Source organism: Rutilus rutilus (assembly GCF_951802725.1).
Source record: "Rutilus rutilus genome assembly, chromosome: 16".
In the NCBI taxonomy this organism is placed as follows: domain Eukaryota; kingdom Metazoa; phylum Chordata; class Actinopteri; order Cypriniformes; family Leuciscidae; genus Rutilus; species Rutilus rutilus.
The window spans coordinates 28,847,291-28,875,236 of record NC_140224.1 but is presented as its reverse complement, the minus strand read 5'-3'; the positions used below and the strand labels follow the sequence as shown (position 1 = coordinate 28,875,236).

Below are 27,946 nucleotides of genomic sequence, written 5' to 3'. Positions count from 1 at the left end.
CATCCCCCATAAATGCACAAATCCCATTGCATTCTCAAAAAACTGTAATCAATATAAATTGCTGTAAATCTGCCATTAGAGAAGTGACGCTGCGACACAAAGTAGAGGAGGCGTGGCCGCTCATGAATATTACCCAGAGAGGCGTGGCTTGGCTTCACCTGAGTCTGCTCTGAGGAACCGCATGTGTGTGCAACGCAGTACACAGTCAGATCTCCAGAGCAGAGGCATCATCATCAGCAGCACAACGGTGAATCCTATGGAAACACAGGGTGATTGATGCTTACTTTTTCTGAAACAACTGAGGTAATGTAACTACAGTGTATGATTTTGCATGTGCTTGTTATTACGTTTGTGCAGTTATTGGTATGTATCTTTGCGCATAATATGTTCCTCTAATCATGTATGCGGAGCCTGCTGGGATCTCTACACGCAGGTGAAGGTGACTGGGAATGAGTGCCAGAAGTGTCCTTAAAATACCGCAGTGGTGTGCAATCTGATGTAGACCACACGCCGTAACAAACTAAAACACTTTTTTTTAATATAATGATCTTAAAAGTCGAGTATCTATCTATCTATCTATCTATCTGCCATGAGACATGATTTAAATGAGGTGCGACGTTTCTGAGTGATTTATCATATTTATCAGAGATCTCCCTTTTATTCTGAAAGTTGTATGTAAAATCAAAATTTGCTTCAATTTAGCATTTCAAGTCTATTCATAAATGTAAAATGAATTAATTCTACCCTGATCAAATAATATTAATTATTAATAAAACTTAACTACTAGCATGCATTTGATCTGTGCAGTATTTATTTGGGCCAGAGGTTGGAGTGTTTATGTCCTTCATTTTCCATGCTGGAATAAATGAATATTTGTAATAATTTTTCTAATAATACAAGTAAAATTGCATCTCTGTGCTAGAGGACGAAAGAGCGGAGCAGGTTACTTCTGTAACTAAAAGATGTGTTTAGAAATTTCAGACAGAAAATCAGCTTTGAGTCACTAATGAAAATTTGAATTTTTTTGAGTGAATTCAGTGAAACCGAACAACAACATTCCCCATTTTGATTGTTTTGTTCTCATTAGGGAATGTCTTAACTCTCACGGGCTTTCACAGACCTCCCCTCAGTTCAGTTAACGGATGTTGGCACAAAACCTTCCTAAGCTGGTGCATGTCATTTCTTTGACAAGCAAGCCATAAAAACATCTTCAGACACAGTGCCCTTGTCTTTTGATTTAATTAACCGTAGACAGATAATGCACTCATTAATGCCATCAAAGTAACTTTGTCTCTTAATCTTGTCTATAGTGCATTCTTGAATAGTTCATTCTTTCCATTACTTCAAATCAAACATGTTATTTTACATACAGTATCTCAGCCTGAATGCGAAACCTACCGCTTTTGCAGGAGGATTAGTGATAATGGAATGGATGCTTGAACTATTTTGACATGCATAATTATAAGTAACGATAAATTATAAATTAAAACCAATGTAAGGCATTTTGGCATGCAGTAATCAATATTTATGAGAGATATTGAAATTAGACTTGAAAATACTTAAAAATATCACGACTCTCTCAGTGCAGCTAAACTAGATTAAGTGCAGATGGCGAATTAGTGAGAAACACCATAAAATCCTACATTTGGGTGATTGGAGGTATTTCTTCACCATCTGTGGAAATGTCAGACTCGAAATATAGTATTTATATTGTTTGCCTGACAGATGGCTATATCAGAAATGATTCCTTATTTTATGACCTTCTATGCTTGATGCTTCTGTACTAACAGAATGTAGGCCCGGTTTCGCACACGGGGCTTAGATTAAGCCAGGAATCTTACAACTAATCTTAGACTAGTTTAAGCCTTGTCTGTGAAACTGGGGATATAGTGTACTAAATGCAGGCAGGCGAATCAGGGTTGATTAGAAAACTGTAGCCAGTACTAGCCACGGGTTTAAGGGTTGGCATAAATTATATTTTACTGAAATGCTTCATTCTACCAATGTTAAAACTTCTAGATATTAAGTTTTGTGAAGAAGGGCCACTGGTAGGGAGGCTTTGAGCTGTGTTTATGATCTCTACAATATAGTGCTTTTCAGTTTGCATAACAGTGGCTTTAAAATATGTATTTAGGCATGTTAATGTTATATTTTGCATTTTGATATTTGGGATGTGGTCATTGGGCTAGTTTTATTACGCATACCTGGCAATCCTGAGGCAAATGTACTTTTCCAGCATGTAATGTGTTTAGGGTGATGTCTCGCTTGTCCATGCTACCCTGAGCGAGGTGCTTATTGTAACAGGAGAGGTGTTAACACATATGTGTTTATGAAGGAACCGTGTGAAATGCATTAACCAAGCAGCTTTCCAGCAAGGTACAAGAAATTGGTGCAAAGCAAAGCCATTAATATGCACTTCAATGTGCTCTATACTGCCTACTTATATTGTATCATACTGTATATCCACTGCATATCCATTTCACTGCCACATAATTGTGCTTCTAGACAACAAACACATTTAAGCAATTCATCATAATATGCAAAACATTTTTGTGACTCGAAATGTTTTAAAATGAAGTTTACTCACTAGAAATTGAATCAAAAGCTACTAAAGTTTTGAGGCAGTTCTCCAGAGCCAAAAATTTTGCATCCTCCACATCCAGAATCCATGCCAGAAAACGATTTTAAAATGATTGCCTGGACACAGCGTGACCAAGAAAAAGATTTGTATTGTTTTTATTGTCGTTCCTTCAGTATTAACCGTTATATTGCCGTCTTATATGCATCATGTACTTGGAAAGTGAAGAAAATGGGTTCGTTGCTCTAAAGTGCATCGCATGCATCAGTTGCATGATGTTCTTTCAATCCACATTTGTAATTTTGCATTTAATCAGGATGTGTGTTTCCAGAGAAACAAATCCATGGGTTTTTTCTTGCTTGCACCACGCTGTACCAGCTACAGTGACGTTAATTTATTTGCACATTTTTATGTGATTGCCTGAGATCTCTGTAGAGTTGGTTAAAAGCATTTGATACAGTAGACGTGCATTGCACAATGGAATGTTGCGATTTGGGTATGATGTGTTTTCTCATCAACCCATCTGCTTTTTATATGTATAAAGGAATGTATGTATGTATGAAAGGAAAAGACTTACTCATTTTCTTCTTGCCAATGCAGCAGGAAACCTTTGACTGAGCAAGGATGAGTTAGCAGCCCATGACTGCACTGCTGGAAGCGGGAGCCTGTTCTAGTGAATCAGCATCAATTACACAACATTATCTTCAGCAGAGTTGCTGGAAGGACCTGGCAGAACCTCAGTGCATCCTGTTGATCATGAAGCAGACCAAACCGCCGAACTTCATGCTGGTGGTGCTCGGATGCCTAATACCTGTCATTTGGGGTTTTCCATTTGGACCTGTCCTTGATATGGATGTCACCCCCAGGACAACTGTACATGTCAATGGTAAGGCTCTTTACATGTAGTTCTGTGTTGTGCATCATTCAGAACAGAATTGCAATTCAGTAAATTCCTCTTCTTGTCACTCCAAAGTCCAACTCATGAATTGAAACGGAGCCGATTCTTCAGGTCTGAATTCAATTACCTTAATATCAGATTTTAGTGTTACACTATGCACTTGGTATGGTTTAATAGCTTATTTTCTTATTAAATAAGATTTGTTTAAATATTACACATTATGATAGATTTCCAAAGTCAATAGCTGGTGTGTTTTGCTTCATTCATGGGCTGTGCTGAATGTGTTTGACATTGTTTTGCCTGTAGTGCTGGAGGCAATATCAGTTCTCTGGATATAATTAAACGGCCTTTCTCACTTGTCCTGGCCAGTTCATGAGATTCACACAGCAGATGCTGTGAGAATATAAAGTGAGGTTAGGTCACACTCACTCCTGTGAAGGTAGTTGTCATGTTGTGTTGTGTACATACCCAATAGTGAATGTATCTCATTTGCAGTATATACACTGGGGTCAGCAAGATTTTTTTAGTTTTTTGAAAGAAATTAATATTTTTATTCAGCAAGGATGCATTAAAAAAAATTGTTTTACATTTTAAACAAATGCTGATCTTTTGACCTTTCTATTCATCAAAGAATCCTGAAAAAAAAATTCCACAAAAATACTAGGCAGCACAACATTTCAACATTGATAATAATAAGAAATGTTTCTTGAGTGCCAAATTATATTAGAATGATTTCTGAAGGATCATGTGACACTGAAGACTGGAGTAATGATGCTAAAAATCTCATCATAGGAATACGTTACATTGTAAATATAGTTAAATAGATATAAGTTATTTTAAATTGTAATATGTCACGATATCACTGTTTTTACTGTATTTTTGATCGCAAGACTGCAAATTAATACATTTTTCATAAACATTACAAAATTATACCAGAACTAAACTAGAACTATATTGTATCCTGGAGGCATAGTGGTCATTACATACCAAAGATGTGTGGTTTACTTAAGAGGTCAGTAAGTAACTAGTAAAATGGTTTGTGTGTAAGAACTAAGAAGCCTAGACAAGTCATTGATCATTGATTGTGAGCCAGCCCCCATCATCGAAGGGCCTCCCTGATGCTCCTAAATCTATCACAGATTGTTGTCTTTTTGCTTAATGATAAATGTGTATTCATCACCACAGACTCACACCATCGTTTAAGCCAATTTAGCTATTTCTGGCCAGTCGGGGTGCTTGAACAAATAGACTGATGTTTTGATAGTGCTCACAGAGCCAGTGTTCACATTTTTAGGTGGAATCAATCAGCCTAGGAATGATTTCTAGTTAAGTTGTCTATCTGAATATAAAGCCTTTTTAACCATCTTAAAATTATGTACGTCACTTTTTTTTTTACTTCATCGCATGTAAGATAATTGACTGACTTGTAAAAATGATTGAGCATGTTATGACATCTTTCATACATCTTTACCCACTCAGCTACTGTACGTCGCGGTTTTACTTCATTGCATGTAAGATAATTGACATACTTATAAAACGATTGAGCATGTTATGACATCTTTCATACATCTTTACCCACTCAGCTGCTTAAACCAAAGTGTTGCTAAAGATTGCTGCTTCTTAATAGCTTATACACTCAGACACTGCAGATCTTGTTCGTGTAATTTTGTCTCCATTATTGTATTTTTCTCCTTGCCCTGGTTGACTCTAGTCCTTGACCTATATATGGGCTCTCTTGGGATGAGAGGGAAGGAGAGCTAGAGCATACAGAGAGAGAAGGGAGAGTAGACATAAATGTAGGAGTATTATTTCTCTGCTAAATCAAACTTGTGTTTCATGGTACGTCTATACAGGGAGAACGTTAACATTTTTAATTAAAAAGCACATTTTGAGGCTGTAACAAAAGGTGCTGACTTGCTTTAATGGTTTGCTGTAGTGGTTTTGAGTACATTGAGTGTTTTCTTTTTATCTTCAGGTCATTGGGTTTGTGGTTGTCTGGTTTTTGTAGTGCTTAGCAGACCTGAAGTAATGCGGAAATGAAATATGTATACATGTGTAATTCGTCTGGGGTAGCAGATCAAGGGGAAAAGTGCATCTGGGGTCTTTGGAGATAAAGTCTATCTCTGACTTTGTGTGTCTGTCTATTGAATGTCTAAAGACCTTGAGATGTTAAACAGTAATTTTTGTAGAAATAATTGTAATCGTGGAAATGCTATGCGTGTGTATAAATACATCCTTATCCGGCCATCACGAGAGACATGGAAAAAGTCATGGAAATTCGTTGGTCAAAAGGTGTGGGTAGTTTCTGCTGAACGTCTGATAAAAAGACTCACAGTATGAGAGTTATCGTGTAAGGTCAGGAAGCTTGTAGAAAAGAGCTATATCTGTTACTGTTCAGCAGGCAAGGTAACATTTCTTGAAAACACTGAGGATCGCAGAAAAGTGATTTGAAATGCACATCTAATGTTCGCTTTGTGTTTTCGACATGCTATAAGAGTAATAGCTCTCCTCTGAGACCAATAAAAAGGTAGTCTTGATTCTTGATAATCCAAACCCACAGAATCCAGCCCTCGGATGGAGGGGGTTTTGTCTGCGTGGGGGTTGCTGTTGTCTTGGTGACAGGATTTGAGCATGGGCATCTACTTCCTTCTTTTAGTACAGAAATAATATCAATAATAAACACAGATTTGTTTACATTGCATTATGCAACAAATTCTATCTTACATTATGCAGAAATGGTTTGGTGTGTCTCAGATTTATTTGATTGTTCTAGTAGAGGATTGCTTGGGTTTGTTTCCCCCCACATATGCTTCCTCGACATTGAGGCCATTTTTAAAACCAGTTTTGATTACCTCTCCAACCAAAAACTAAATTTCCTTGCCTAGAAACAATATTTAAAACTTTTCTTATTGTTTCTTGTTCCAATATTTCTTAGGTGAGTTCTGTTTATTTGCATGCTAACACCAAATGACACTGTCAAGTTATTTTTAAAACTCATCTGGAGACCCCTGCATTCTGTTATTATTATCTTCTTTTTTATGTCTGTTGCATCTCACCTGGTAGCTCCGCCCACTGTGAAAACTCATTGGTCTAGAATTCCAGAATGCCTGTGATTGACAGCATTTTCACTTTCAGTGCAGACAGTCAGATTACTAATCATTGGGAACTTGGTTCATGATTGGTTTGGACTCTGAACTCTCAGTGGTTGCCACATGGTTGATGATCAGTTCAATGCCAAGAACTGGAACCAATCAGTGACGATTATTGATTTTTGAGAAAGATGTTTATCAAAAGGTTTCTGGAGCAGAACTGAAGTTAGTTCACTTTAAATTATTTGAAGTGAAAAAACTATTAAATGCCAAGTTACATTTAATCAAGTTTGTATAGTTTTAACCTTAACAGGTTTTTAAAAAATATATATATAAAACTCAAATTTGTTTTGATTAATGTCAATTTAACAGCCTGTGCAAAATTTCTGGGCTCATATTACATGGTTTTGGTACATAACACAATACAGATCCTTATTAGTGTTAGTGTGTGCATTATTAAAGCAGTATTTTGTGGTACTGTGCTGCTAATGGGATTTAATATATTTTGTAATCCTGGCGAAGCTTGACCGTGGCTGTTTAATGTTGATCACGTCTGCAGCTGACTGTTCTCACCCGGCAGTGTCAGTATTTATTTAGTCAGAGCTTGCCCCTTAGCAAACACGATTCCGATTGGACACATGACCACCACAGCCGCCCGCCCAAGTTTGTTTGGACCAGGGTTGTCGTGAGTCAACAGTCGAGTCACACACAAGAAAATGCGACGAAAATAGATTGGTTTTTAGCATGATGTGAGAGCTACAATACTTACCTCTTGTTGTGTGTCCTTGGGCAATTTACACAGCCACCCACACACACATATGTCATATATTCATACTTGCATAAAGCGGTGGCTCGTCTGTAAGGGCAGTTGAGGTAGAGCCACACCAAAGTATTCATCCAAGACAAAGACTGAATATATACTAAATCAATAATTGTAAATGTGTTCAGCATTCTGCAACAAATATGGGTTTGGAATTTTTTTATACAGTTTTAAGTCATAAAGTGAGCTGGATGTATTCAAATTTAGCTCATGGCTTCGGCAGGCAGCATGCATTATGATACTAAGCGGGACAGAGGGTGCCTGAAGCCCTGAGCCCTCTCGAGCTCTACAGTTCCCCACAATTTTCCAGTGTGAATCTGTGGTGAATAATGGAACTGCAGCACGCTCCAATTCAGACTCGTTCATTTACTCACCCTCAAGTTTTTCCAAACCTGCATGAATTTCTTTCTTCTGCTAAACACTAAAGAAGATATGTGTAACCAAACAGTTGATGGGCCCCATTGACTTCAATAGAATGAAAAATAAAAAATACTATGGAAGTCAATGGGGTTTGGAACAGACAGGTTTGGAGCAATCTAAAGGGTGAGTAAATGATGACAGAATTTTAATTTTTGGGTTAACTATCCCTTTAAAACATGTCAGTCAACATTAGAGCGCCACCCTCAGGCTGAATAACACAGCCTCTGCCAAAAGTGTGTCTGCATGTGTTAGAGATTAGAATAAAAAAACGTACAAAATTTTAATTATAAACTACTGCCCCCCATCCCTAAATTTACGGTCAGGAGTCACTACTGCGCAAATATTCTCTAATATAAGAAGATTATGCTCTTAGTTCATACAGACACTGTATGTGCCTGTGTGCACAATTTGCATATTAGAGGCTTGGCACAAAGTTTGTGTGGTTGAAACTTAGTTCCAGTCCTATAGGGAACAGTAAACAAACCGCGCACGCACACACACTGCTAGAACACAACAGTAGGCCTTGGGCGCTGTGTTGACTCTGCTCATGGATTTGTTCCCTCAGTGATGCAGTATGTTTTTATAGACTGGTGCGGTAGGGCGTTTAGTGCAAGTGTCTAGCAGCCAACGGGCTATTTTTCATTAGACCCAATTGCGATAATGTTGTTATTCCATAACAGTTCCAAAATAAAGTTTTGATAAAAAATTGTGATCATTGAGTGTTACAAATAATTTGATGAAAATGTATTTAATTGACGCACAGTGTGCATGTCATGTAATTGTAATTTCTTTTGTTGAGCCTATGTGTGAACCCTCTTCCTGGTCCCCTAATTTTAAACATAAATGCAAATAGCCTAAAAATAAATATCATAAATGTATTGTTTATTTAAAGCTACACTATGTAATTTTTTAAGTTGATTCTTTGCAAAAAACACTTCGTTCTTTCAAAATGATATGTACTCATTAATGTGTAATTACTTATACCAACTAATCAAGTATTCTCGTAAGCGTAGAATCTGACATTTAGAACACATACGAGCGAGTCGCTCGAATGGCGGCAGCCATGTTGCGCCTCCATCTTGAAAATACATTAGCCGAAGAGGGACATACCTGGAAATTCAAGCTTCGCCTTTCGCGCTTTGACACTCAGTGGCACCGTGACGAATGCGAGGGGGAGATTACTCGCGACTACCGGCAGATTTGCAGAATAATACGGCCACCGTAGGAGTTAAAACGCCCTCGGAATGGGAGGGGCTAGAAAGTAATACTCAGTTGGTAGTCATAAACAAATTCACCGCTAGATGGGAGAAAATCCTACACAGTGTAGCTTTAAGTGTTGAGATTTACACATAAAAAGAAATTTCTTAACACAAAATAATGCCAGCAATAGCAAGCTGTTTTTGTCATGGACGCAATATACTGTACATTGCAAGCTGATTTGCTGCAATGTCATTCCAATGTTTTATTTTTAGCTTTAAACGGGGACTTTAGAACATCTGGACATTTTTTTTTTATTAATTATAATACATTTTATTTGTATAGCACAAGAAATGCAGCTTAAAGTGCTTCACAATACATAAAAAAAGCATTACAATAAGCACGAAAACAAGTCAAAATACCGTAATTAACGTAATATCAGATTAAATATGAAACCCACTATAATAATAATGAAAGAGTATAAAATTAGCATACATGTGCATAACAAAAAATGGAAATGAAAAACCAAGTAATAATAAAAGAAAACAATACAAATAATGCTAAAACATTTGCTAGTTAAAAGTCAAAGTAACATTTTCTTCCTTATCTATAGGTAATGTGCTCTATAACTTGGCCATAATTGACAAAGACGGCATCCCTCATTTTCTTTTGATTGTTAACCTTTTTTAACAGTTTTGTACTCCCCAAATAATAAAATAATTACTACGAGGCCATTTTTACTACTATTCTAACTTGCATTGATATGGAAAAAAGATGAAAGTAACAGCCATGTATTGGTTTAGCAGTCATTATACAAAATTCTTTGACTACTCAGTGCCACGATTGACTAATTAAAATCAAATATTCAAGAGACAAACGTGTCAGATGCACATTGCATAAGTGCTCTCTGATAATTGGCAGGTCTCAATGAATACTCTGTCGGCCTTCCCTTTTCCCGTAAATCATGATATGTTGTTATTTAAGACTAAAGAGCAATATTGGTATGGCTGCGGATGTGTGTATGAGTGTCTGTGTGCGTAAATGGTCCAAGGACACACTATGTGCTTTGAGCTCAAAGGCTTTTGTGTGATCTTTCAGTTTATCAGCTCGGCACTCATCACTGTGTTACAGTCACTATCTTTCTCTATCTACACAATGAGACACAAGGATTAACTACACACACAGGATGTCGTCACTTTGCCTGAGGTCTTAAATCGTGTTTGCATAACTTAATATTTTCTTTCCTGTTATGAGTAATATTAGCCTCTGGCCCTCCCACGCGCACAGCAACCCGTAGGTCTGTTCCGACCTTTCTTTGATTGACAGTTTAGATCCTCATGGCCTTGACTTTTAGGGTTATACTGCCAATCATTCTCACACTAGCTCAAACACTAGATCAGTATTGCTTGGTTTGCTCTGTGAACAGCTAATAGTTATAAAGTACTACTGACACAACTCATAATGTGTATCTCTAAGCATTGGCATATGAATTACCAGTCAGCAACTAAACTGATGTAAGTCTCAGACATGTACTTGTTTGATTTTTCTAAAAAGAACCGGATCACAAGAGTCATTCGTTAGGAAAGCAGACTACACCTGTATGTTTTGAATTCACTAAAATTAATTGTTTCACAAGAGGCATTTGTTCTGGAATTGTATTATGCATTTGATTCACTAAAATGAACCAGCTCACAAGAGTCACTCGTTTGGGAATTGGACTACACTTGTTGGACTGTATGCTTCTGATTCACCAAAAAGAACCGACTCACAAAAGTCATTTGTTCTGGAATTGGACTACACTGTTAGTTCTTTAAAAAGAACTGCTTCATAAGAGTCATTCTCTCAGGAATTGGGATAAACTGGTTGCTCTTTATGCTTTTGATTCACCAAAAAGAACCGGCTCAAAAGAGTCACTCATTTGGTAATCAGACTACACTGTTTTTACTACATTTGTTGTTAAATTCACAAAAACAAACAGCTTCATAAGAGTCCTTCATTTGGGAATCGGACTACACTGGTTGCTCTGCATGCTTTAGGTTCACTAAAAAGAACAGACTCAGAGTCATTTGTTCTGTAACCGGAATACAGTGGTCAAACTTTCTGTTTTGTGTTGAAAATTCACTCGTGATTTATTTTAGTCTGTGCTTCATCCGCATCGGCAAAACAATGCATGAGTGAGAACCATAAATGGAAATAGCTCTCAGTTTCCAACACTAATGAGGTTGCTAAGATATTCTGAATGTTCATTTGCAAGTGTGTGTGATTGCTTACTGACTTGATTGGATGGACCAATTCATGATTTCTTCCACAGCGTACTTTTAACAAAGACATTTTTTACCTGTCTCAAAAATGTGATGGGGCACAAATCACTTTCAATTTCTGATTCCAAATTTTCCTTTATATTCCATGCTTGGATACTGGATATACTGTAGATTGTTGCCAATGTAGACTTTAGCACCGTGTATGGGGGGCTGGGTGTTTTGAGAGGTAGGGGAAGGGCATTTGAGGGGTTGATATGTGGCCTAATACTGCCAAGTCTCATCAGTGTAGCCCCCCCATCTCTCAGTATGGGGCAGGAAATCTCAGATTGCAGTGTTGTAGACGTGCAAAACAAATCCTTTTCTCTTCAGAATGTGCTTGGGTTTACTTTATGCCCTTAATTTGAGGAGGCAGACCACCCAAATAAGTCAATGGTGTTTTAATATTTTAGAGGGACACTACTCCACTAATCCACTACTCTTAAAACACCAATTTGCTTTCTCTTTCCCTCACTCTTTTTATTGTGCCAACATTTCTTTTTTACAGTGAAGTTAGATCTTAGATTAATGTGACTAGGCAAGTGAATTGTCGCAAATTTTCATGTTGCGATAATTGCTGAAACTTTTATCACGGTATATGGTATTATATCATGATGTTGTCATACTATAACAGGTTTAATAACTTTTTTTCTTATAATGCATAAAGTAAACAAATGTTTCAAACAGTTTAAAGCGCAAAAGAATTATAGGTAACACTTTACAATAAGGTCTCATTAGTTAACGTTAGTTAATGTATTATGAGCAATGAGCAAAAGCTACATTTGTTACATATTGTTACTACAACTTTTAGTTCATGTTAGCTCAGGTCCGTTAAATAATACAGTTATAGCTTCTGATTTTAATAAGGTGTTAGTAAGTGTTGAAATTAACTAAAATGAATAAAAAATGTCTCGGTAGTAAGAAAGAAAAATACTATGGAAGTCAATGGGGCCCGAGATCTGCTTGGTTACAAACATTCTCCCCAAAATCTTCCTTTGTGTACAGAAGAACAAAGATATTGATACAGGTTTGGAACAACTTGAGGGGGGAGTAAATGATAACAGAATTTTCATTTTTGGGTGAAGTAGCTTTTTCAAACTTCATTAAAACTGCAACTAACGACGCGTTCGAACCAGACTGGGTAGAGAGGTGCTGTAATAATGTAAAATATGTGAAAAATAATGTGTTTTTTGAACAATCAAGCATGAAAGCATATTCAAGTACACCCCAAAAACAAAATCAAGACTTTGTAAAAATGCATAAATATGACCCCTTTAAATACTGTTCAGAAATAGAAAGTAGCACAGCTGCTTTGTTTATTGGGGTTTATGGGTTTATCTGCTGTCAGAGAGTGCATATGCATTTTCATTCATCGTCTCTTTCACTCGTTCCTCGCTTCTCATTCGTATTGAGCTTGTTTACATCAGAGTGTATACTTTGTACAGTATACCGTGTACAGCATACTGCGGAGTTGAGCATTTTAACCAGTTGATGGGAAATGCATTAAAAAAAAATCTGAATAATTCAGAATGAATAATTATTCACTGTGTTTTGAAGTGCCCACGATAACAATATCGTGCATGTTTATTATCGTGACGTATCGCATTTCTGTATACCGGCACATGTCTAAATGTGAAATAGTTTTGCCTAATTAATGCAAATCATGCCATGTATTCTCTTGCTCCTCTTCTTCTCTCACCCACAAAGATTTGTTTAATTATTCTATTTTTCTTTGTTGCCTTTCAGTTTATTCATAGTTTATGGTGAGAATTCAGCTCTTTAAATTCAGTTAAAAAGTTTTCCAATAAATTACAGAAGAGTGTATAGAGCTATGGCTGAGTCTCTATGCTGTTGACACAATTTAATCATGTTTGTCCCTGTTTTTTCTAACTGGGTCTCTCTCTGTGTTTGCAGGGCTGCTGGGTTGTAATCATTTCTATGGAGCTGCAGTCAACTACAGCTCTCTGTTACTGGAGGATGGGCCTGGGTTGCTGTATGTTGGGGCCAGAGAGGCCATTTACAAACTGGACACCGCCAACATCTCCGACACCAATATCTCTTTTTCGGTGAGTTCTGTCTCAGTCACATTAAGTTTCTATTATGTTTCTATATGCACACCTAATAGTTGTTGTCCATATCTGTATAACAGCTGGAATGGGCAGCATCTGCTGAACAGAAGAGGCAGTGCCTGAGCAAAGGAAAGAACAATCAGGTATTGCCATTCTTGATGTGTAGAATATCCTCCCCTAAATCCCATAGCTCGAATTAAGTTATGTGCTGATTCCCAGGGAACAAACACTGGTAAAATGTAATGTTTGAGTTTCTTCCAAATGTATACAGTATAAAAATATATACTTTAGTTTTTTGTGAAATACAGATATAAGCGCATCACATGTTCAAAAGTTGAGTGTTAATTCTTGTGTGCAGACAAAACTAAACAAGATGCACATTGATTTTCATGACAAAGTCAAAATTAATGGTGGTTCTGATGTAAAGAAGAGGGTGGCATGAATATAATAAAAAATGCTATTTAAGAATGTAAGAGTTTTGCCCACAAAAGATTTTTTATTATAGTATTTCATTGACATTATAGTATTATTGAAATACAAATATTTCATAACATTTTTTAATTCGTTTTTTATTATACTTCTGCTTATTTTTCTGCATAATGTACCTGTATTTTTGGAATAATTAATAATGTTACAATAATTTCTTGCTTGTTCCGTCAAAGACTGAATGCTACAATCACGTGCGATTCCTGGACAGATACAACGACACTCACCTGTACACCTGCGGGACGCATGCCTTCAGACCACGCTGTGCTTACATAGTGAGATGTTTACTGCTCTCATTCTGTCCGTCATATTGCAAAGGAATTATTATTGTAAATGTTTTATGTTCTGCTATAAGATAGCACATGGTACTTAAATATCTCTGTTTTTGTCAGGATGTGGCACGCTTCACCTTTGTGCGTTTTGAGGAGGGAAAGGAGAAATGTCCTTATGACCCTACAAAGAGCTACACTGGATTTATAATAGGTACATAATAACCATATTTCATAACGTGCATGTTTCTTCTTCTGTTTTTTCTCTCAGTTGACTATAATTTGCCTTTACAGATGGTGAGATGTACTCTGCATCTCAGTATGAGTTTCGTGACATCCCTGATATACGACGCAACTTTCCTTTCCCGAATTTGCGGACGGACGATTCTCCAACAAGATGGCTGCTGGGTTAGTTGAACATTTTTTCAAAAAAAGAATGTGATGGAGTTTTCCTGTGCAATCATGTTGCTATGGCATCCCTATTGGCTTGCTGAGGTGTTCTGAGTGGTTGCACATTGCTATTTGGTTGCTAGGGTATTCTGATTGGTTGTTTACTGGCCTATGTCAAATCACTCTAAAATGTCGTATGCACTTTTTTTCTTTTTTGGACCACAAAATGTGAAATGTCAAAACAAATGTCCCGCTCACTCTCATCCACATAATGGCAGTGAATAGTGAACAGCATTAAGCTTTAAAAAAAATGCAAAAGATCACAGAATCTTGAGGGTCCAACCCTTGGTTGTGCACTGTCCATTCCTACATCAAAAGAGTACGAAGGAAGTCTGAAACAACCTCGTCACATGAACTTTGTCTCTAAGGTTGATATGTTATGCGTTTGTTTTTACATGAGGATTTTCTTACCCTGTGTAATTTTAGATCGGGCTATTTTGCTTAGGTTATGGACATTTAGGGTTAAGTGAGTAGGATTAGGTTTCGGGGTTGGGAAGGTCTTGGGTCTTTATTGGGTAGAATTAGCCTGGAAATCCAGACCTAAATCTAAAAGATTAATGGTCTGGCGTCGACTAATGAAAATCGGCCAGCTCGAGGGGCGGCACCAAGCGTGCATTTGAAAATCTCGCTGCACGCAATTGGATAACACTACGACCAATCACAACAATAAACCCCATACGCTTAGCTACCAGCGGAGCTAACCTTATTAGACATTCTCTGATTATACTCTTACCGTATCCGGTTGGCGAAACAGCAAAAACGTCATTCTTGCAAAGGAACGATTCGAGCGGCGTCTTCTGTTCCTGTTTTAGATAAAAATCCAACTCTAACTCGTTCATTGTAGCGGCAAAAGCCGTTTCAAACAACTGGTGTTCATCCATAGCCATCTTGCAATGTTTACTAATGACTTCGATGTCACAGCGCTGTCGTCATCTGTTTAGCTCGCCTCTGGCCCGCCTATATCAGATAACCCGATGTGATTGGTGCAGCTCAGATCGAGGGGGAATATTTAATGAGCATCATTACTCGACACCAGAGTAAACTCGCTGAGCAAATTCAACTTGTGCTCTCGTGAGAACTCTGGATTGCCAGGGTAGGGTAGACTTAGGGTTTGGTGAAAAACGAACTGAAATTTAGTGTATTATTTAACGAAAATCCTGACCTTTACCGCTGGTCTTCTGTGCGCGGCTACGCGACTTGCGCGTTCATGAGACTCTATTAGCACCGCAGTTTACTCCGTATCACCCAGAACAAGCACACAAGTTATGAAAAATAAAGACTAATAAAAATGCGACATCAAATAAACCGCCTAGAAATCCCAAAATATTATCAGTGTATTTTCTTCACCGAGTCAAATATCTCCAGACCGGAACTCCGGCTGTCGGATGACAGTCCGGATGACATTTGACAGATGTGGACGCGATAACTTCTTGTTGTGACAAATACAATGGATAAATTCCCTTCAGAGAAGAAAGTACATGGATTGTACTTACCGTGTAATGGAAAAATTAACTCGCCGTATCATCTGCCAGAATCAAAAAGTCTGATTGCTTAGAGAAGTAATAGCACTCCTGCCTTAGAAAGCATCACTAATAATTCAATACTTTTAGGGAAACATTTTCTATTAAATAAAAAAGTAAGAAATATTATTAAAAGGAACAGTAGATCCCAAAAGATTCACTATTTTTGAATCAATAAAGACTGTACTTTGAAACTTCTCACTGACACAATAAGATCTGTAAGGCTTATAATTGGTCCATTGTGGTGTGGGCAGCAGCTAATGCTGATGTTTTTTCTCGTAGAGTCAGATTTTGTCGGCTCAGCTTTACTCAGAGAGAGCATCAACAGCTCCATCGGGGATGATGACAAACTCTACTTCTTCTTCACGGAGAGGAACACAGAACCGACGGCTTACTCCAGCCAGACCAAAGTGGCCAGGGTGGCCCGTGTGTGTAAAGTAAGAGCTGGGTTGGGGATTTATCTTGAGTTGAGCTTAACTGTTGATCTGTATTTTTCAAATGTGGTTTTAAAACTTACATTAACAAAACATTTTCACTCCTATGTACAGACTTCTAAGTCGCCAGCCTGACCTCATCTCTCCACACGTTTCTGGAGGTTCTATGGCTTTGCTACTGTTGCCGGGCAGATAAAGCCCCACTACCCAAACTAACTCTCTCACTCGCTTTCTTTCTCCCACACATGCTCTCCCACCTGCATTATTCTCATCTCATTTAGCATCTTCACTGTGCTCGGATAAACCACCCAACAGTTTCCCCTCACCGTTATATCTTCATTTATTTCACGCCTGCATTCACCTAACACTTCACAGCTCTGGGAAGCAGGTCAGGTCCCTTACTGTTTGACTTACTGAGTTAGGAGGGAAAGAAGCTCCAGTCCAAAGTAGGCCACACTACACACACACACACGCTCATACGCACCATTAAACACATGTACTTGTACACATACAGGTTTATACACTACTGTTCAAAAGTTTGAGGTCGGAAAGATTTTTTTCTTTCTCTTATGCTCACCAAGACTGCATCACAAATACAGTAAAAAACAGTAATATTGTGAAATATTATTACAATTTAAAATAACTGTTTTCTATTTACTAGAAGTGTAATTTATTTCTGTGATGCAAAGCTGAATTTTAAGCATCATTCCTCCTGTCTTCAGTGTCACATGATCCTTCAGAAATCATTCTAATATGCTGATTTAATGCTCAAGAAACATTTCTTATTATTATCGATGTTGAAAACAGTTATTCTGTTTAACATTTTTATGGAAACTGAGATACAGTTTTTCAGGATTCTTTGATGAATAGAAAGTTCAAAAGAACAGCATTTACTTGAAATAAAAATCTTTTGTAACATTATACATGTCTTTACTGTCACTTTTACTGTCACTGAATAAAAGTATTTTTTTTTAGTATTAAGTCTTACTGACCCCGAACTTTTAAACGGTAACATATAAGAATATTCAAGATAACTTATTCAAAATGTTTTAGTAACTAGTTCAACAGTCTTTTTAAGTTAAGCAACTCAATAAAATTCATGTTCTTACTCAAAACTTTAAATAGATGGGTTACTTTGAATAGATGGCTTACTTAAGACTTTAAACAGATTGGGTTAAATACTCCAACCCAACCCTAATAAACAAGTTTTGGTCTAAGTTCACCAATTTTCCTAGATGTTGTTCAATATTAGTCAAATTTGTCTTCTAAGTGTAGACAACTCTTACTTATTAAACTATAAAAAATCTTGTTGCGTTCATTGGGTGAGAAATTATTTTAATTAAGCAGGGTCTAAGTTTACCAAGGGGAACACTAATCACCCTAACTGTGATTTTGCACAAAACAACAATAAAAGTTCATCAAAAGCACTAATTACTACTGCAAGCTCTATTAATACTAAGTAGTGTCACCATAAGTCACCATGCTTTGAAAACAAATACAACATTAAAATGTTAATTCGCAAGGGATTATGGATGTTTCATCAGCCACAAACCACAGTAGCAGATACATGAAGTTTATAGTGCTTATCCAGAGAAAATTCACAAAATTAATATTTGCAAAAGTACATGTTGTCCACAATAGCTCTTATGTATAAGATACCCTATAGTAAACATTGCGTTACAGTGATTATACATCATAAATGCATTCCATATTAATTAAGAAAATATTTCCCTCCAAATAAACAAGCCATGCCTTTCTGTGATCATGGCAATAACGAGAAGGGGGGGGAATATTTTGCCCCAGAAGTCCTCCTCAGGACAGCGTATTGGTGATCAAACTGAGCATGCTCAGGCGCCTTCATAAGCAAACTTAACATTGTACATTCTCTCTGTTGTTTCTCTACATTTCAACTTCAATATAGTTTGTATACCAAATTGGAAGTTGCATTTCTTTTTCTAAAGGCATTGTACACAAGTCCATTAGAGGTAAAAAGAATAAAAGTAAAACATTTCAAAACCATGACTGTATTACTGTTTATTTGGATCTTATGGGAAAAGCTATTTTCAGTGACACAAAAATCTGATACTTGTATCATGTGACAGCATTGCTGATAACTTTTATTATGGAGAAACCGTACAAAAGTATCTATTTTCTTTTCCTCTCTATGCCATTTATTTGAGCCATCTCAAGATCCTCGTGTTACTACTAGAGCCTGATCCAGCCTGTTTCTGAGCACATTTAGGACAGCTTTTTGTGCCCACAACTGTGTCATTTCAAGCTAAATGTTTAATTCAGGAGTTTAACATAACAGATCTTGGTGCATTTGGCTGTGAACTACTCTCAAGGTTATATGTGAATAATGCAAAAAGGCATGGGCTAGGTTTGCAGAAATCTAGAAAAGATTATGAAAATATGATTTTTCATTTCAATGTACCTTTGATTTGACATTTGCAGTGTGATGCAAAGCTACATAATCATAATTTGTCATTTAAACTCAATTGTCACACACCATTAGATTGTAAGATGGGGGGATATTATGTTTGTTATTTGTTCATATTTTTACAGCTACTTTAGTGTGACTCATGCCCCTGAGGAAACTTCTTCAAAGAACTACAGACTACGCATAATACATATGTATATTGTGTCATTCCTACTGCTCTGCTGAGTTAATAAAAATGAGCAATACTTTTTTTTGTGTAATTTATGATTTTCATATCCGTTGTTTTTTGTTTCTCGTTCACAGGGGGACATTGGAGGGCAGAGGACTCTTCAGAGGAAGTGGACGTCCTTTCTCAAGGCCAGGCTGGTGTGCGCCATCCCTGATTATGAGCTTCAATTCAACGTCCTGCGCAGCGTTTTTGTCGTTGAGGGAAGCAACGTACACGACAGTGTCTTCTATGGCATTTTTGGACTTGAGTGGTGAGAAAATTCACTTAGACAGAATGTAAGATTTGATTGTGAAGGGAATTGAGAACAGAATTCAGATTTAAATTAGGGTAGCAAACAGGATGTAGAATTGTCATTTAAATTTAAACGCAAAGAAATACAATTTAAAGGGATACTCCACTTTTTTTGGGAAATAGGCTCATTTTACAACTCCCCCAGAGTTAAACAGTTGAGTTTTACCGTTTTCGAATCCATTCAGCCGATCTCCGGGTCTGGCGGTACCACTTTTAGCATAGCTTAGCATAGATCATTGAATCGGACAAGACCATTAGCATCTCTCTCAAAAAAATGACCAAAGAGTTTCGATATTTTTCCTATTTAATACTTGACTCTTCTGTAGTTACATCGTGTACTAAGACAGACGGAAGAAACTTTGCTGCCGTACCATGAGTGCAGCAGGCGTAATGATATGACGCAGCGCCTGAAATTGTCCCCAGCTCGGTAACTCCCAACGTGACCGGGACTAAGTTTGTCTAACCTATTAGACCTATTTTCAGGCGCTGAGTCATATCATTACGCCTGCTGCACCCATGGTGCGGCAGCAAAGTTTCTTGATTATTACGCAGGAATGAGAGTATAGTTCCTAGCCATATCAGCCTAAAAAATCGCAACTTTACATTTTCCGTCGGTCTTAGTACACGATGTAACTACAGAAGAGTCAAGTTTAAAATAGGAAAAATATCGAAAATCTTTGGTCATTCTTTTGAGAGAGATGCTAATGGTCCTGTCCGATGCAATGATCTATGCTAAGCTATGCTAAAAGTGGTACCGCCAGACCCGGAGATCGGCTGAATGGATTCGAAAACGGTAAAACTCAACTGTTTAACTCTGGGGGAGTTGTAAAATGAGCCTATTTCCAAAAAAAGTGGAGTATCCCTTTAAAATAAATTGAAATTCAAATGCAATTTTATCATAGATAGATAGATAGATAGGTGACAATTTCTACTCAGTTGTATGCATTTCGTAGTTTCAACTTGTTTTTCTTCATCAGTAACTTTGGCACCACATTGATTTTATATCAAATTTAAGACTGCAGTTAAACATAAGCCTTCAGTTTTAAAGGGTTGAAATGTTTTAGTCTGTGAGAGGGGTGCTGCAGTCTCATTAAATGTGATTTGAACAGGAGCGGCATTAATCTTCTAGCATGTGACCCTGTTATCTTCATTCTCAGAGGTTTTTTGACTGAAGGATTTTAGCATGAGAGCCCATCTCTAAATATTCCCATGTGCTTTGCTCGCTATAGCAGGGATACTCACAATAGGACACCGGGCACTGGGCCAGTATTTGAATTGGCAGAATCGAAAGAGAGAGAGAGAGAGAGAGATAGAGCATGCAGAGTCATGCTATATTAAATTGTCCTTTAAATGTCCACAGACTAGTTGGGGACCAAATTCTCCCATCAAACCCATTTCCAGGTAGTAAACAGGACAGAGCACTGAGTGGCAAGTGGCAACCCTTTATCGTCCTAAAAGGATTAATAACATCAGTATTTCATTTTGAGGCTTTATAGTGTTACGTCCCACAGTTGGACAAAATCGCAACGTGATTTTGTGTTTTAGAAGCTCTGCCTTTCTCCATAAAGGTACAGGTTCAAGTCATTTGTAAGTTTAGACAACACTGCTAGAAAAATGACAGGTCGATTTCTTCTTCATCTTTTACACACAAACAACTTAGTAAATAATTCACAAAATTTGCCCAACAGCATTTAGAATTGGTCTTTCACCAATGTTTGCAATGATGGTGTCACTGGTACTCAGGATAACAACCTTGGTGTTTATTTACAGTAGAATTATTAAAGAAATATCTGTGAAATGCTGTGATTTACCACAGAGAACAATTTTGACTAAAAACATTTGTGCGTACGGTAATGTTTGTACAATGGAAGTGAATGAGGAAAGGCATTATACTAGAAGAAACATTAATACACGTTGATTTGAAATTCTATACACAACACTTAAACATTAAATATGTATATAACCATTAAACATTAAAAGTATGTATTTATAACCTGGTTTCCTTCTTTGTTGACATTGTCTTTTATTACCACAAACTGTTAAATTAAACCGTTCCTTCCTATAAACATGAAGTAATACAGAAATCATTAGAAATCCTTCAAAGATTATAAATGCAGTGGAAAAATGTATTTACATTAAAATTACATGCTGTGATCAGTAAATTACTACAGAAATCTGATGTTAGAAAGATTTTTCTTACTATAATTTCCTTATTCAGGGATAATATAAGCACCACTTTAATAAATATATAAGCTTCACTCGCTTTTAACTCTTCGGAATGCCTTGCCCGATAGACTTGCATTATAAGTGTATGGCTGTAAATATGATTTTTTATAAATTGAGGCACAAATCAAAATGATTTTCTCTGGTAATTCACATTTACTTTACATTTATACATTCAGCAGATGCTTTTAGTTTTATCCAAAGTGACTTACAAATGAGCACTACAATAAGTGATTCTTAAGGAGTAAGATGAGCAGTAAACCGAAATTCCTTCAATCTCTCCCTCTTTCTTACTCTTTCTCATTGCCAGGAGAAATGTCAAGATGTCTGCAGTGTGTCGGTATTCACTCAGAGATGTTCAGACAGCTTTTGATGGGCCTTACATGGAACTACAGGACTCCAAGTGGATGGAGTACACTGGGAAAGTTCCGGATCCGAGGCCTGGCTCGGTGAGATGCACTAAATCAAAATAGTCCCATAAACTGCCCCCTTCTAGTATACTAGTTATAATAAATCAGTAGGACAGCTCTTTGGGTATATTGGAGCACTTGTATCACTCTTATGTGAAATGTTATATAACAGTGCCCTTCTTTCTCTTTAGTGTATAACTGATCAGCATCGTGCCCTGCTTCTAAATTCCTCCCGGGATCTCCCTGACAACACACTGAATTTTGCTCGGAGACACCCTTTAATGTCCAAACAAATCCAGCCAGTGGGAGGACATCCTCTGTTGCTCCAGAGGAGCGCGGACTACACCAAGATCGCTGTACAACAGGTTGTGGGTTTGGATGGACTCATCTATGACATGCTCTTTATTGGAACAGGTGCCTAAGGGTTGATTTTTTTTTTTTTTTTTTTAGGTATTGTTGTGATATAAAGATTAAAAAGGTTATTTTGATTTTGATATTAAGATTATCAAAGTTTGAGGTTGGTAAGATTTTATTTTATTTTTTATGTTTTTGAAAGGAGTCTCTTATGCTCACCAATGCTGCATTTATTTGATAAAAATACTTATTTATTTGATAAAAAAAAAAACTTTTCTATTTTAATATATTTTAAAATGTAATTCATTCCTGTGATGGCAAAGCTGAGTTACTCCAGCCTTCAGTGTCACATGATACTTCTGAAATCATTCTAATATGCCGATTTGCTGCTCAAGAAACATTTCTTATTATTATCAATGTTGAAAATATTTGTGCTGCTTGATATTTTTGTGGAAACTTTTTTCAGGATTTCAACATTTATAGGAAATATATATATAAAAAAATTGTCTTTACTGTCATGCTTGCTGAATAAAAGCATTATTTAATAAAACAAAATCTTACTGACCCCAAAACTCTGAAGGGTAGTGTATATTTGATTGAAACTTGGTTTATGTGTTTCTCTCCAGATGAGGGCTGGTTACACAGGGCTGTAAAGATCAGAGACCGTGTGCATATCATTGAGGAGCTTCAGCTGTTCGACGAGAAACAGCCAATCAATAACATGGTGATATCACAAAAACAGGTAGCTTGTTGTACACCTAGCAACTGTTTAAAACCAGCATTAAATCCAAGCGTACAATACAAGCACTTGTGTATCCCAAAATATGGATGTGCTTTTGTTCAACAGAACAGTATCTATGTGAGCGCCCCCTCTGGACTGGTGCAAGTACCCCTGTCATCCTGTGAGCGCTACACATCCTGTTATGATTGTGTGTTTGCACGAGATCCACTCTGTGGTTGGGATGGAAGAACATGTGCTGAGATAACATCTTACGCTAACAGGTAAAAGCAGACATTATGTGTTTTCAACAGCACAATGTATGTATTATATATGTTTCCCAAAAGTAATTTCCTTTGCTATACCTAATGGCAGGAGATTTAAGAAACATTACTAGAATGGACGATATAACTGCACCTTATCAGATACCAGCCTTTTTTATATATTCAGTATTGGATTTTTATAGGTTGATATTGGATATATAATTATCTCTGCTTACAATTATCATTCAAACAGTGTACATTTTGCTATAGCAGATTTAAAAATGAATATTTATCTTTATTGATATTATTGGATTTTATGCTGTGAAATGTTGTTATGCCTAAATTAACTTTATTATTACCCAGTATTACCCAGAATTTTTATATCAGTTGTGCATTAGTGCATTCCTAAAAATAAAAAAAACACTGAAATGAAATATTTCTAATGTTATACAAATATAATAATATCATAAATACTTCTTACCCGCCATGAAACTGTATTTTGCATTATTTTTATAAAACTTTTTTTTTTTTTTTTATGAAAATGGATTTTGCTGTTATTGTGTTGCATATGTATGATAAACATTGCAGGTCATCCATCTCTTAATGAAAAGTTTGAGTCACATATGAGGAATATTGAGAAATAAGCAACTTTGGGTGTCTCAGATAAACCTCTTTAAGTAAATTTTCCTCTAATGTAAAAGTTTTTGAAGACGTGCATCAGCGAGGGTCAGATTATTGTTCTTACAATGTGATTTAAACCATGTAATGTTACAGTTCCTAAAAAGTTACCACCCAACTGGGCAGGAAAGTGTTTTCTTTTCTGGCTAAAACCAATTTTAACTCCCATTTGGCTCTTGGGGAGTGTTGATTTTTGGACCCAGTGTCCCAGTATGTTCTGCGTGCTTCGATTAATGGCTTTAATCAGTGCAACTGTGAATATGTGTTTCTTGTAGGTCCAGTCTCGTCCAGGACGTCCAGATGGGAAGCAGAGGCTGTACTAATATTACAAATGATGGTGTGTTTGCATGGGAATTATTTCTGAGCAGCCTAGTCAGGTGACATTTAAGAATAGAGCAATAATGTATCTTACGTTTTGCCAGGTTTCGTCATGCACCGGACACGTGCAGTGATGGCAGGGGATGATGTGCTGTTACAGTGTGAGATTCGTTCTAACCTGGCCACCCCTTCCTGGACGCTGAACGGTCAGCAGCTGCAGGGTTACGGCGTAGAGTTTGGCTACCGCACAGGCAACGACGGCCTCCTCATCATCGGCGCTCAGAACCAGCAAAGCGGACACTACCGCTGTTACGCCGTGGAGAACGGCGTCTGGGTTCCCGTTCGAAGTTACGTGGTTCGAGTGCAACCTGTTCCGCCTCCTGCATCACATCTCTCGGGAAGCCCGACAGCTCTACCTGAAAGTTTCTTCACCACCAAAACCGTGCCAACTCCGAGTCCTTCCAGTGGTCCTGTTGAGCAGATCCTGTCACCCCCACCGGCCCCGTTGCCTTCTGGGCCGGAGTTCCAGACCTACAGGCACATGGAGGCCATGTATATCTCTCTGGTGGCTGTACTCGGCGGGCTTTGTCTGGTACTAACGGTGGTCCTGCTGTACGTTAGCTTCTGTGCACACAACTCTCCCAATGCCAGGAAGTACTCCCAGCAAGCTCTGTCTATAACCACGGCAAGCGAAAGAAAGAGGAGCTCGCACTTTGAGCTCAAAACCATCTCCAGCCACTGCAATGGCCGAATGGAGGGGCGTAGCAGAACGACGTCAAGAGACGGAGAGTTTCTACAGATCGTTCAAATGGACATCCAGACCACGCCGAGTGAGGAGCCTCCGCCCGCGCCACCACTTCCTATGCCACCGCCCCTGCCCGCCTCGGAATACGCCAACGGACTGTCGGCCACGTTGCCCAGTGTGCTGAGAAAGATGAACGGGAACAGCTATGTGCTCTTGGGGCAGTCGGACTCAGAAACAACGTCTCCACTTTACCACTCCTTCACCGAGGAGCTCAACAGGATTCTAGAAAAGAGGAAACACACACAGTTGGACATCCAACCAGATGAGAGCTCGGTGTAGCATGACCTCACACCGTTACTATATCGCCCTCATGTGGTGTGGAGGCTTACATTTTGTATAAGACTTAAGAGAACTGTGTTGTGAAGTTCTTCATAGTATCTCCGATATACAACTTCAACTTACTTGGCTTGGCGCCTTTGTGAATCCTCTCATGATTTATTTGAAAATATGTTAGTGAAAATATTTCTGAGTTTGGTCAAATTTACATCTGTCAACTGTAGCTAAAGACTCCTAGACTGTGAACTTTGGAGTGTAAAAAAACACAAAATGAGCTTCAATCAAGAACACGCAAGACTGAGTTTAGATAAGTTTCAATTTAAAGGAGAATTAAGAGACTTCAAAACACTGTCCAAAGACTTTCTCAGCAAAGCAATGCATATTTGTACATAATCAACGTGGTATTATTGCTTAAATGCAGATGTTTACAGATTTTTTTTTTTTTTTTTTTGCCTAATTGCACCTGATGTAAATAATGATAATTTTAATATCAAAGAACTAATAGTCACAGCATTTTCAAAACTACTTTGCTCGTTCATTGAAAATTCAGAAGGAGTTTGGGGTTTTGAGACTATTGGCAACAATTCATGAGTGTGAGGGCACATGTTTTTGAGCTTTGGACTTTTTAACAACACAATTTCACACTAGATTGCAGTCAGATTGCAGGAGCAGGGAGCGTTAGCACATGCATCATTGACATCTGCAGATACAGAGGTGGTCATTTTCAGATCCACTCAGCTGTAGGACTCGACGCTTCTTTCAGGGATGAGTTGTGCATTTCTTTGGCAGTGTGTCAGATGGAGTGAATGGATTTCAGAATGGAAGAATGACTCTGTCTGATACATGATTTCCCTGTCAAATGCTGTCCAGCTTTGAGGGCATATGCTTTTTAACGTTTAAATGAAGCAAGAGATTGGAAGATAATGAGTTTGCATTCAGTTAATTTACTGCATTAATCATGATCAAATATGCCTGGTTAATTCGGTGCTTTAAACTCCAGATATAAATGTATTTATCTTTGGGCTGTCAATTTAATGTTGTAATTTAGAACAATTAATTGAAAAAAATCTGATACGGTACATTATCATTCAAAAGTTTGGTCTCAGTCAGTTTTGAAAGAAGTCTCTTTGGCTCATCAAGGCTGCATTTATTTGAAAAAAAAAAAAACAGTAAAAACAATACAATTTAAAATAACTTCTTTATTTAAACATATTTTAATTTATTCCTGTGATGGCAAATCAGATTTTTTTATCCGCATCATTCCTCCAGAATCCTTCAGAAATCATTCTAATATGCTGATCTGCTGCTCAAGAAACATTTCTTATTACAAATTTTGAAAAAAGTTGTGTTGCCTAATATTTTTGCGGAAACCATGATACATTTTTTCAGGATTCTTTGATAAATAGAAATTCAAAAGAACAGCATTGATTTGAAATAGAATTTTTTTCCTAACAATGTAAAAGTCACTTTTGATCAATTTAATGCGTCCTTGCTGAATAAAAGTATTAATTTTTCTTATAAAAATATAAATAACTCTTACTGACCCCAAACTTTTAAACAGTTGTTAATATTAATGACATTTTTAACAATTAATTATGCCACCTGACCGAACATAAAAACTTTTTTTTTTAATTGTACTTGCAAATTAAACAACATATCAACTTTTTGTGATGTCTGTTTATTGATTTACTACTATAATGACTGAACTATTTTCATTTGGGAGCAATTGTAAGTAATTGAGATTAATTTGATTCAGCATATCATAATTAATTTAATTACATTTAAATTGACAGGCCTAAAATCCATATAGCTGTATATTTTATGTCTTCCGTGTGTATTGTGACCCTGGTTTTGCGCTGGTTTGTAAACAGTGTTACACAGAGATGTTGAGTCAGCTCTTGTCATCGCTCCCCAGTGGCTTTCCCAGCTCGTGCTGCTCGGTTCGTCAGTGTTGCTGACAGGAACAGCACTGCTTTGCAAGGACTCCATCAAGATGCAGAGAGAGCAGTGGTGTCAGCAGAAAGAGGAGGAAGAGACGCATGATGTGCTTGTTTTTGGCCAGAAGTCATGATGCTAACATGAGTGCCATCTCACTGACTCAAATGTGCTTCAGCTCGTCTCTTGTTCACCATCTCTCACTTTTCCTTCTCATTTAGATGTTATGTTGCATTCCCAAACTTCAACCACTTGTCTGATCTACGTGACATTTTTTAATCCGTCTTAGTTTAAACTAATTTCTGTTGCATGTATGAGCGTCAGTATGTATTTCACTGATATAAATACATTATACAAGTCAATATAATACAAATTTTATTGGGTGTCTGGTAGTGCTGTCTAATCAATTAATCACATCTAACAAAAGTTTTTGTTTATATAATATAGGTGTGTGTGTATATATATATATATATATATAT

The 27,946-nt window shown here is 37.3% G+C and overlaps 1 protein-coding gene across 3 annotated transcripts; it reads left to right on the top strand.

Moving 5' to 3' along the window:
- The first annotated feature begins 150 nt into the window (after nucleotides 1-150).
- On the top strand, nucleotides 151-26,687 carry sema4gb (sema domain, immunoglobulin domain (Ig), transmembrane domain (TM) and short cytoplasmic domain, (semaphorin) 4Gb). Of its 3 annotated transcripts, none has more exons than XM_084435111.1 (15): nucleotides 151-303; nucleotides 3,179-3,464; nucleotides 13,214-13,365; nucleotides 13,449-13,511; nucleotides 14,031-14,129; nucleotides 14,247-14,337; nucleotides 14,418-14,531; nucleotides 16,376-16,530; nucleotides 19,271-19,446; nucleotides 22,021-22,159; nucleotides 22,312-22,534; nucleotides 23,101-23,216; nucleotides 23,322-23,476; nucleotides 24,409-24,470; nucleotides 24,556-26,687. In XM_084435111.1, exons 2-15 carry the CDS (start codon nucleotides 3,218-3,220, stop codon nucleotides 25,533-25,535), a joined length of 2,772 nt encoding a protein of 923 aa, XP_084291237.1. In that variant the 5' UTR covers nucleotides 151-303; nucleotides 3,179-3,217; the 3' UTR covers nucleotides 25,536-26,687. The 3 variants fall into 3 exon arrangements, with proteins under 3 accessions (XP_084291237.1, XP_084291238.1, XP_084291239.1); XM_084435112.1 differs by having other exon boundaries at nucleotides 177-269; nucleotides 24,556-26,686; XM_084435113.1 differs by having other exon boundaries at nucleotides 205-303; nucleotides 3,182-3,464; nucleotides 24,556-26,686.
- The last annotated feature ends 1,259 nt before the right edge of the window (nucleotides 26,688-27,946 follow it).